This window comes from Vombatus ursinus, unplaced genomic scaffold, assembly GCF_900497805.2.
Source record: "Vombatus ursinus unplaced genomic scaffold, bare-nosed wombat genome assembly UNPS02014805.1, whole genome shotgun sequence".
NCBI lineage: Eukaryota > Metazoa > Chordata > Mammalia > Diprotodontia > Vombatidae > Vombatus > Vombatus ursinus.
In genome coordinates, this window is record NW_020954583.1 from 18,268,568 (window position 1) to 18,280,429 (window position 11,862).

Genomic DNA, 11,862 nt, shown 5'->3' on the forward strand with positions numbered 1-11,862 from the left:
TGTGTTAGTTATTAGAGATTTCTTCCTAATTTTTCCAGACGTTTTTCTAATCACACCCCAGAAATGTGCTTTATTTATGGAATTTAAATTGTAATTATTTAATACCATGTGATCATATTGGGGTTGGATATACAGTATGGTTTGGTTTCCCTTTTTCTGGTTGATGTTTCCTTTTGGCTGTAGTAACTAATTTTTGGTAAGTAGTAACAGTTATTGGATAAGTTTATTGAATTCTTAAGCAAATTTGGTCTGCGTATTTTAGATTTATAAAAGTTATTTCATATAGATTGTCCTATAATGACAAGAAAACTTAACTATCCTACAAAAGGACAGCGAGTTGGATTTGCAGGTCAATTACGTAGGCTTTTTTTTCTCTCCTAACTGAGAAATGGATGTTCTAAATTTTATTCTAGTAGCTAGAGACTTCATATGTTACTTCTTTCAGATTCTAGTTAGCCACCTGGCTTATAGTTAATCTTATTTGTTCGGTGGATACAGTAAACCAGAATAAAAACTGTATCAGTGTGGCTTCAGTTAATAAGGAGGCATTTTTAATTAAAACGCAAAGACAAAGCTTTGGTTGGTTGTTATCCTTTGTGCTCAAAGAAGACCAAAATGACATCACTATGTTGGGTTTAAGGTACAGTGTGTTCGACTGTGGCTGATCAGAACGACGTGAGCTTGGAAGGCTCTCCCACAGGTGGGGCACACATAGTCCATGTAGAGACACAGGCAATGAGTGAGGGGACTTGAATATAAATCCTTGCTCAGATACTAACTAGCTCTGTGACTATGGACAAATCACTTACCTATCTAAGCCTCAGTTCCTCATCTCTAACATGGGAAAAATATTACTTGTTCTATGTGCCTCATTAGATAGTGATGAGAAAAGTGAATTGTAAACTTTAAAATTACATAAATGTAATTCAAAAGCAAATTCCTGTCCAAATGCTATTATTGAACTAAGATGTTATGTCTCATAAATGCCCTTAAAAAGAATTCATCCCCATAATGAAAAGATGATAGACAACCCAAGTAGATATTCTGTCTAAAAACCTATAGTTTAAGACAGACTGTGTTGATGTTTTAAAAGTATGAAAAGCTTTTAACTTGACATAGGAGAAAATTACCAGAATAATTTTAACCTGTAAGAAAAGTTGCTCCAAGGCTTCCTCCTTGTCTGTTTCTCTCTCCCTCCTTTTGTTTGTAATCCCTGGTCATCCTTATTTCTTCATCCTACCTCTCCCTTGCCATTAGGACTTGACCGCATTGGCCAAGGAACTTCGAGCTGTAGAAGATGTTCGACCTCCTCACAAAGTAACAGACTATTCCTCATCCAGTGAAGAATCTGGGACAACGGATGAAGAAGATGACGATATGGAACAAGAAGGGGCAGATGAATCCACTTCTGGACCAGAGGATACCAGAGCAGTGTCAGTCTTGGGTATATTTTTGAAGAGAAAGAGAGTGACTGTGTGTGCATTCCTCTACTTTTTTTCTTCTTACTTTGAACTGTAGGCACATTTTTAAAAAATTGAATGGCCAACCCTCAGTTTTTCAAGATAAAAGAAGTTGCAAACTTGGCAGCTCCTTAAAATAATCAAAAGTCAGTTCTCTGTATGTATCAATTCCTAACTTATTTTTTTAATTACCTACTCTGCTGGATGGGGAAATGCCAGATTGATTTAATAAAATAAGAATTTTTAAACCTAAAAATTTGGTTAAAACCAAAATCAGTTGCCAGATTGATTTAATAAAACAAAAATTTTTAATCTAAAATGTTGGCTGAAACCAAATTGTAATTTGATTATTAAGGGAAAAGCCACACATGATTTTTTAGGGGGAGAGCAGAGGTAGGGGGACTTTTTGCTTCCACATCCTAATGTGATGGCTTTGAAAAGAACTTGACAATTTAAATGGAAATAATACGTCTCTCTGGCTTATGGAAACCTGGCTTTTAACTGTTTATTTGGTTAAATAGATCATCTCTGAATCTGAGCAATGGTGAAACTGAGTCGGTAAAAACAATGATTGTTCATGATGATGTAGAAAGTGAACCCGCCATGACCCCATCGAAAGAGGGCACCTTAATCGTCCGCCAGGTACTGTCTTCTCTTCTGACTCAACAGATGCATAGTTTTTTCTGTTAGTCATTAACCCACTCGCTCATTCACTCATGCTGCTGTTTCTACATTTTATCTGTTGTCCGTGTTAATAAAGCACAGAGAGTAGGAGAGTGGTTTGGGGGCTCTAGATATAGGTGTGTGGTGCATGCAGAGAAAACAGTAGCCTTCCACCTCACATTGCTGCCCTGTGCATGTCCGTCAGTGGTTTCATCCAGGCACTTGTGCTGAGTCTCTCATAGTCTGTGTCCAGAAAGTAGAAAAGCTACAGGTGTTGAGAGGATGCTCAGAATAGGGAAACAGATCTTGTTTCTGTAGCAGAGTAACGCACTGGTTCTGAGGAGGACACTCAGCTCTGAACATATCTCAGGCTACATGGGAGAACGTTTCCCTGGGACAAGCTAGATAAAAACACTGAGAGAGGTGGGTAAACACATTATAGGGTGAACCTCAAAGAGAGTGACAGATTGCAGATTTCAGGGGGTCATGAGGTCTCTCTTTCATGTTTCAAAATGTTAGTTCTCTGGTACTTGTTGAATATTTAAATAACTCCTTTTGTGTCTGTGATATCACAGACTTTCTCCGTTTGTGTTCCAAAACCTGTTAATGATCAATGACAAACTTATGCTTACTGCTTAAATAGCTAGAACAGGGCGCCCTTCCTGCCCCCCCCCAAAAAAAGCGGTTTGGATTTTTACCTGTGGGTGTGTTTCAAGGTACAGCAACCTAGTCAACCAGTCAAGAGGGGGGTGAAAAAGAGACAAAGGAGAGTAATTTCTTCAGATTTAGATTGGCAGAGCCTAAAAGACAATTGTTTTTGTAGCAAGATTAAAGTCACGTTGTGCTGGCCGGAGGAGGTATCTTGATTTCTGTTGAGTCGACACACACCAACTCTCACCTCGGGCATCTAGTAAAGGAATCATCAGAAACTGGAGCAAAATTAGCCCTTTCATTTGTAGAGAAGTTTGAAAAATTACACAGCGCTTTAAAAAAAAAATCAAAGGAACTGAGAGTCATTAGGGTCATAGGCAATTGAAGCAGCACTTGAGCAAGACAAGTGTGCCTGTTTTTTCTACAGAGTACAGTTGACCAAAAGCGTGCCAGCCACCATGAGAGCAATGGCTTTGCCGGTCGCATTCACCTCTTGCCAGATCTCTTACAGCAAAGCCATTCCTCCTCCACTTCCTCCACCTCCTCCTCCCCATCCTCCAGCCAGCCGACACCCACCATGTCCCCACAGACACCCCAGGACAAGCTCACTCCTAATGAGGTACGTCTCCGCACCACAGCTGGCTGCTTTCCTAGGGTTAGACCAAATACTGCCTAGTGGCTAGTTTGCAGAAGAAGTCTTGCCAAGTCCCCTCCTCCCCACCCCCACCCTCATGCCTTTCCCCATCCTGCTTTATTCTATCACCTTCCCCTTCTCCTCAACCCAAGTAACATGTTTCAGATCTGCATACAAACCCCTTAACCCTAGCTCAGTTCTGCATCCCCCACCCTACCCCCTCAAAAAAACTTGCCAGTTCACTATTTTTACTTCTCTGTAGTTAGTTGAGTTGCATGGCTTTCTTTATATTCAGTTAAATAAAAATTTTAAACTAAACTGGTTGCTGTGTACTTAGACCCAATTTTATATTTGGAATGCTTGGGGGCAGATGTATTTTTGATCATTTGAGGAATCTGCCCTCTTCATTTAATAATAAATGAATAAACTATGATGAAACTTGGTTGAGTAGACTTGCCTTACCTAGGAAGCTATAGTAGCAGGTGACCTTTCAAAGCAGGCTGCCTCTTTCTGAGGCTAGCCCTGTTATAAAGAGGTTTTATTCTTAGAATTCACAACCACTTAGAGTTTGAAAGATGCCAAAATCTAAGAGAGTTTGGCTTCTAGAATAGCTTCCCAGGGGAGTGCAGAGCAGTGGTCTTTGAGTGGTTTTCTTTCTTTTCTTTCTTCTTTTTTTTCTGCTGTAATCTGGAGATTCTGTTTACTCTGAGGGCTTGAGTGTGGTGCTCTGTCTGGGTGCGCATTGGAATGAATCTGTGGTCTCTTGAAGGGGAAGAAGGTGATATGTGGCTAGAGTACAGTTTCATTTTCTAAGTTAAAAGGTGGGGGGAAACCCTTAAAAATAACATTTCCACAACCACCCAGTGCCTAAGCAAGTTTTGTTAGACTTCTTTGTATGGATTGGTGAAGATATGAGTGAAGTTGATTTCTAAAGATAAGATGTAAATATGTCAATTTGGCCAGCTTTGACAAAACAAAACCAGTTTAATATCCTATTTTCCTTTGCGTGGAGCTATAGCGTTTGGAAAGTGAGCATAGATAGGAGCACAATCCTTAGCCACATCAGGAAAATAAGTAAGTGGCCATTTCTAGTGTTGGATTAGAATAATCAATGGCAGAGTTAGATTTTCCACCTAGCTGTATTGTGAGCACCCAATTAAAAGACTTTGGTCAGCTCCACATAAAGAGGTTATGGCAGTTTTAGGTGATCAGCATGCTAACAGTAGTAGAATATGTAAGTGGATCCAGTGGGAGTATAGTAAACATAGGTGGTCTACGGACTGTAGCACAGTAGTGATAATGACACTCAAACACCCATCCCTGTATTCGAAATGGTATAAGGCAATTTGAACAAACACTTTACTTTGTTCTACAGTGGCACCTCACCTACACTCACATTCTTCCTTTATATATATATATTTTAAACTTTGTGCCATTTTGCTCTAATGTGTGATGTTATCACTATAACCCTTAACTCACTAAACTGGCAAGTTTATTTTATTTTTCTGTTTGTTCTGTTTTTAATTGTCATTCCATTTCCACTTAACAATTTGTTTCACTATTCTTCTCTCTTTTTTTTATGTATTAAGTTATACTATTTAAACACCAATGATTTTTTTTTAATTAAAAAAAATCACCCTGGTGGTCCTTATTTCACCATTTGCACTTTTCACATTAACAAGCCCTTATTTAATATACAGGTCTAATAGTTTTATTCATACATAATAATGTTGGATTAGCCTGCTGCAGCTTTCTGGCAAGAGGCTCAGTTTAAAATAAAAGAACACATAATAGAAATGGGTACAATTGAATACTGATATTTATTAAATCTGTGAAGGAGCAGAGACCATATCCCAGACGGATTTGATTTTGTTGTGCACAAAACTGAATTTGTTATTTGGTGAATCAAGTTCAATTTCAGAGACACAAGCATTTTGACAGAGTCAATTAGAAATCTTTAACTCACCTACCCCACCCATCCCCACACGCCTAAGAGAATGAAGTACATTCTGGTAGTGCTAGCTGGTAACAGTATCTTAGGTGAATTATTCCTGTATCTTGGAAAAGATGGATGATCCTTCAGATCATTCCTGGAAAAATATCCCATTTCTCCAGCACTCCCTTTGAGATCTGCGCTAAGGTGGAGACTATGCCAGTGAAAGGATTGTGTAAGGAGTATGCACGTAGCATCGTCTCACTGGCCTGTTTTTTTGGGAGATGCTGGAAGAAGGGGTAGGGGCTTTGTGCTTTTGAAACAGCGCAGTTCAGGAGTGGTTTGAAAAATGTTGATTGTTGTCATTCTTGTTGATTGTCATTTATATTAATAAAGTTGAAATTTACATTGCAGACTCAGTCCGCTAGTAACACACTCCAGAAACACAAATCTTCCTCCTCCTTTACACCTTTTATAGACCCCAGATTACTACAGATTTCTCCATCTAGTGGGACAACAGTGACTTCTGTGGGTAAGTAAAAGCAACAGCAAGAAAGCCACTGAAAAGGAGGGTTTTGGTGCCTTTAGTTGCTTATCCTTGAACTTAGCTGAGTCCTGATGTGGGGATTGCTAACTAGGGGCAGCAGTTTGGATGCAAAGAATGTTCTCATCATGCTTGCATTATTTGATTTGCAGTGACCTGCATAGTTTTATTTCCTTTTTCCATTTGCATTCCTTACAAAATTAGACATTTCTTTCTTTAATGAAGTATCAGCCATTTACATATAAATGTCTTTCTTAAATTAAGGTAGAGCAATATGGAACTGTTTTTAGAGGTTAATTTTAAATATACTTACTCTATTTCAGTGGGATTTTCTAGTGAAGCAATGAGATGTGAAGCAATAAGGCAAGATCCCACCCGGAAGGGATCAGTTGTCAATGTGAACCCTACAAATACTCGACCACAGAGTGATACCCCGGAGATTCGTAAATATAAGAAGAGGTTTAATTCTGAAATCTTATGTGCTGCCTTATGGGGTAGGTGGTCTTCTGTCCTCCTCCCTTCATTTCTGTACCTTCCTCTGTCTAGATGCACAGTGCCCTTAGATGGACTTTTATTTAGGGATACTTATAAGGGTTTGAATTCTATAGCCATCCAGTCCTAATAAGGGTAAGATTTGGCTTACTTCTCCCACGTCCCTCCCAGTTAAGTTCCAGTTCACTTCCCTAGGGAACACATCTGTTGGGTCTTTGTAGACCCATTCTGATGTATGTCAGCGCATCTATAAACAGAGGTTAGGTGGGTCTGATTGTTTATCTGTTACTTTTTTACTTCCTTTGGGAAGTATGGGTAATAGCTTTTCTCAGTGGTTTACGTTATAAAAAACATTATGAATGTTTATGTATTTAACATTTTTCTGTATTTTGTGTTCTATTATATTTTATACATATTATCAAAATTGATCTTCTCAGATCCCTTTGAGCTTGGTAGGGCATGTATTATTATCCTCTTTTAACAGATAAAGAATCTGAGACTCAGAGTTTAAGTGACTTATCCAGGGTTCAAAAAGCTAGTAAATGGCAGATCTGGGCTATAACCAAAGTTTTCTGATACTCAGGACATTGTTCTTGGGTCTACAAGATATAGAAATGCTGGTTTTTAGTTAAGTGAAGCATCTGAGTGTTCCACACACTCAGTCAACAGTTAGAGAAATGGGACTAACACTTGAGTGGCCTTGAATTTGCAGATAAGTTTCATCTATACATAAGTATTAAAGTCTGGAAAATAGATGAACTCTCCCAGGGAAAGAGTCTCAGATAGGGAAGAGAAGAGAATTGGGACCTGATCTTTCAGGATAACCTTTAATTTGAGGAAGGGAAGGAGAAGTGATTGAAAAAGAGTTATAAGAATTATAATTGTTCAGTTATCAGAGACATCAAGTTAGGAGAGAGTTAAAGGCTGTGAGATTGATACGCTTGATTGCTTCAGGGAGGTAAACCAGTCATTCAGAAAGCATTCATTAAGTTTTTTTGTTGTTTAGTTGTTTGCAATGGTGTCCAACTCTTTAAGACCCCATTTGGGGTTTTCTTGGCAGAGATTCTGCAGTGATTTATTATTTCCTTCTCCTGCTCATTTTACAGATGAAGAAACTGAGGCAAACAGGGCTAAGTGACTTGCCCAGGTGGCACAACTCATACCTATGTGAGGCCAGATTTGAAGTGGGGAAGATAAGTCTTTCTGACTCCGTAATAACATTTGTTATGTGCTAAGCACTGTACAAATATCTCATTCAATCCTGAAAACAATCCTAGAAGATGGGTGCTATTATTATTCCCCTTAATGAACTTACTCTAATGGGGGAGACAACATAACTAAATATGTCAATAAGGCCTGAGCTAGGATGTTGGGTATGTGAACAGTGGAATGAGATGTGTCATAAAAGCTAGAAGCAACAAGATTTAGTAGCTTGCATTTGATAAGTGGGGTGAATGACAGGAATCAAGGATTCCTTAGATTATGAAGTCTAGAGAATTGAGGCTGAAGAGGGGCCATTGGAATAGTCTTTTTAAGTCCCTGGTGACCTTTGAGAGCATGGTTTCAATAGAGCAGGCTGGGATGAAGATTATATTGCACTGGATTAAAAAGTGAAGAGATGGAAACAGCATGATTCATACTAAAATTCCCTCTCTATCACCCCACTTTACCCCACCTTGTCAGTGGAAGAAAGGAAACTTATAAGATGGTAACCGGAGAAAGGATTGGGAGTCATGAATCCCTTTTAATCCCCCTACATGTTTAAAACAATGGAAGGAAATTCCCAGAGAGGGAAAGATCTATAGTGTTAGAAAGGGATGGAGTCTAGGATTGACAGTCTAAAACAGGAGAGAAGACTTTTCTTTTGAGACCAGAGAGAGGATGACAGACTAGGTACAGTATTTAACATGTAGAGATTGAAAAAAAAAGATGAAGCTGAGGAAATTCATTTGGAGAGACCTCAATATTGTTAGTAAAATATGACTAAGGGACCCCTCATGGGGAGGGAGGAACAATCACCAGCATGAGAAGAAGGTCTGGGTGAGCTATAGAGGGGAATGATTTTCCCTTTAAGGTTTTAAGAGCATTTTACATATGATAATAATAGCTAATAACAATTAGCATTGATATGGTACTTTAAGCACTTGCAGTGGGCAGATAGGTAACATAGGGGATAGAGCACCTGCCCTGCAGTTGGGAAGACCTGTGTTCAAATCCGGTCTCAGACACTTGCTAGCTATGTCACCTTGGGAAGTCACTTGACCCTGCTTGTCTCAGTTTCCTCATCTGTAAAATGAGTTGGAAAAGGAAATGGCTAACCACTTCAGTGTATCTTTGCCAAGAAAATCCCAGATTGGACATGACTGAAAATGACTTAACAACAAAGCACTTGCAAAGCTCTCTACAAATATTATCTCATTTTACCTTCACAACAACCCTGGCAGGTGGGTACTAGTATGTTCTCCATTTTGTAGGTGGGGAAACTGAGACTGAGTAAGTGACTTTTCCAGAGTCACATCTAGTTAGTGACACAGGCTAGATTTGAGCTCAAGTTTTCTTGACTTAATCCATCAGCCTACTATATCACTTTGCCTCTAACCTGACTTCATCCATGTGGATAATCTTCTTTTATGAATATCACAACCTTTCCATGTTTTAGCACAGTTTCATCAGCTGAGGCTGACAAAAGTTAATCACAGGAAGGCCTCAGAGCCTCTCTGAAATTAATTAGGCTGGTCCTTAGATGACAGATACTAAGTCCCAGTCCAAGCCTTTCCTAGAAGCCTTTCCAATTTAGCTAGACACTCTAGAGATTGGATTCTTCTGTCACAGTCTTCGAGATTGTAGTGTTACTTCCTTATGCAATGAGGCACTGGGATAATAAGACTTTAGTGGAGGGGCATGGGAGGTAGCATAGGACATGGGAAGGAGCACTATCTCTGGAGTCGGTGGCAAGTCATTTAACTTAACCAGGCCCCAGTTTTCTCATCTATAAAATGAAGAAATTGGACTAGATATAGCGACCAACAGGCTTTTTAACTAGATCTGTGATCCTATAGAGGATAAATATATTACATAAATGAATTTAATTAGTAGTAATTTTTGGCACATCTTTTTCTCTGTTTTTATTATTAAGTCGTTTCAGTCATGTCTGTCTCTTCATGATCCCATTTGGAGTTTTCTAGGCAAAGATACTGGAGTGGTTTGCCATTTCCTTCTCCAACTCATTTTGCAGATGAGGAAACTGAGGCAAATGGGGTTAAGTGACTTGCCCAGGGTCATACAGGTGGTAAGTGTCTAAGGCCAGACTTGAAGTCAGAAAGATGAGTCTTCCTGACTCTAGGCCTGGTGCTCTATCCACTGTGCCACCTAGATATATAAACTTTTTCTTACTACTAATTATGTATACGATGGCTAAACATTTCAAAGAATTATAAAAGTTTAAAAAGGCAAAATATTAATTGGTAGCCAGATACATGAAGAGGATTCAAAGTGTCTGCCTCTTTACTTTGGAGTATTAATCTTCAGTCTAGCACATTCAGTTTAAAACTGCTGACTAGTTCAGGAAGGAAGGAATTATTAAGTGCCTACTACATTGTAAAGTACTTAGTACAGTATGTAATTATTTTATTCTCTGTAACCCCTAGGAGGTAGTTGCTATTTTGATCCCCATTTTATAGTCGAGGAAACTGAGGCAGACAAAGGTTAAGTGAATTGCCCAAGGTCACAAAGGTAATAAGTGAGGCTGGATTTGAACTTAGGTCTTCCTGACTATAGGCCCATCACTCTAAACACTGTATTGCCCAACTCTCTTCTTGTAAAGATCTGTTTTTCTCTGTCTTACATAGCATCTTTCTCTTTTAGTTTTGTACTTGAAGCACTTTACTCATTTAATTTACTGTGGGGTATTTTGTTTTATTAATTCTTAAACAGGGCAAAGGTTTTTGAAGAGTTATTCTGGGATATCCTCTTTCATTCTCCCATAATCCTCCTGAGAATCTTGAATAAGGTTACTTGCAGCTTTTACCCAGTGCAAGTTTTAGTGAATTTTTGAAGCTCCCACCATTATAAAATTTAATTAAATTTAAGTTCTTAAATATCACAAAACTTTGTGTCTAGAAGTTTATTGGAGAAGGGGAAATGGCAAGTTTATTTTTAGTAGAAATATGGTTTCCAAGGTTTTCGTTTCCTAATAACTCCGTATTTTATTTTTTGTGTGTTTTCCTCCATATATTGCACTCATTGCTTTATAAAATTATGCACTTTTTAGAAACTAATTATGAAGATAACATGGAACTTAGTACCAAAACACTTCCATTTGTTTGAAGTTATTTTTTAAGTTTTTCTTTAAAAATCGTTTCTTTTTGTTCTCAAAAATTTACCCAGAATACAGCAATTTCCAGCTTAATAAAAGCTTGAGTATATTATTTGACTACAAAATGAGTCATTCATCATAGAAAGGAATACAATGGGAAGATGACTCATCTAACATCTTTATACTTTGAAGGAAATAAAATGATCAAATGAGGTTCTTATAGCTGTACAGACTTGGGGTATTAATAAAGTACACAGGATATATGCAAAGTAGAATCACTGAAGTTCAGTGGCTTTTGGGGAGTAGAGTATTTGGGATGTCTTAAGAGGTAAAATATTAACCAATTATTGATTTTACCATAGCTGGAATGTCCCTTACCCATAATTTCTATAGATTAATGATACTTGGTATGCTCACAGTCTATCATTTCTCTAGAAGCACTTCAAAATAGTAGGCCCAGGATCTCTTAGATCTAGAACACTGATTCTACATTATTGTATAATAAGAATCTTTTAAAGTTTTTCAATTAATTAATTAATTTTAGTTTTCAACATTCACTTCATAAGTTTTTGAGTTTTTAATTTTCTCCCCCTCCCCAAGACAGCATGCAGTCTGACTCTACAAAATACATTCATTTTAGACATATTTTCACATTAGTCATGTTGTAAAGAAGTATTACAATGGGAAGGAACCATGAGAAAGAAGAAACAAAACAAAAGAATAAAAGAGATCAAATAGTATGCTTCGATTTACATTCAGACTCCATAATTCTTTCTCTGGATGTGTACAGCATTTTCCATCATGAGTCTTTTGGAGTTGTCTTAGATGCTTGCATTACTGAGAAGAGCCAAGTCTATGAAAGTTAGTCATTGCGCAATGATGCTATCACTGTGTACAATGTTCTCCTGGTTCTGCTCATTTCACTCAGCATCAGTTCATATAAGTCTTTCCAGGTTTTTCTGAAGTCTGCCTGCTCATCATTTCTTATAGCACAATAGTATTCCATTACATTCATATACCACAGCTTGTTCAGCCATTCCTCAATTAATGGGCATCCCTCAATTCTTGGCCACCACAAAAAGAGCTGCTATAAATATTTTTGTATATGTGGGTCCTTTTACCATTTGTATGATCTCTTTGGGATACAGCCCTAGAATTGGTATTACTGGG

The 11,862-nt window shown here is 38.1% G+C and overlaps 1 protein-coding gene across 14 annotated transcripts in view; it reads left to right on the plus strand.

The window, feature by feature from the left end:
* MAP4K4 (mitogen-activated protein kinase kinase kinase kinase 4) overlaps positions 1-11,862 on the plus strand; it is a 265,608-nt gene that overhangs the window by 233,221 nt on the left and 20,525 nt on the right. For 9 of the 14 annotated variants that reach the window (XM_027874150.1, XM_027874151.1, XM_027874156.1 and 6 more), the window contains 5 exons: positions 1,258-1,433; positions 1,982-2,102; positions 3,202-3,393; positions 5,756-5,873; positions 6,209-6,379. In XM_027874150.1, the coding sequence (XP_027729951.1) occupies positions 1,258-1,433; positions 1,982-2,102; positions 3,202-3,393; positions 5,756-5,873; positions 6,209-6,379 (778 nt within the window). The remainder of the gene's footprint in view (positions 1-1,257; positions 1,434-1,981; positions 2,103-3,201; positions 3,394-5,755; positions 5,874-6,208; positions 6,380-11,862) is intronic. The other 5 variants (XM_027874154.1, XM_027874155.1, XM_027874162.1 and 2 more) reach the window with 1 other exon arrangement.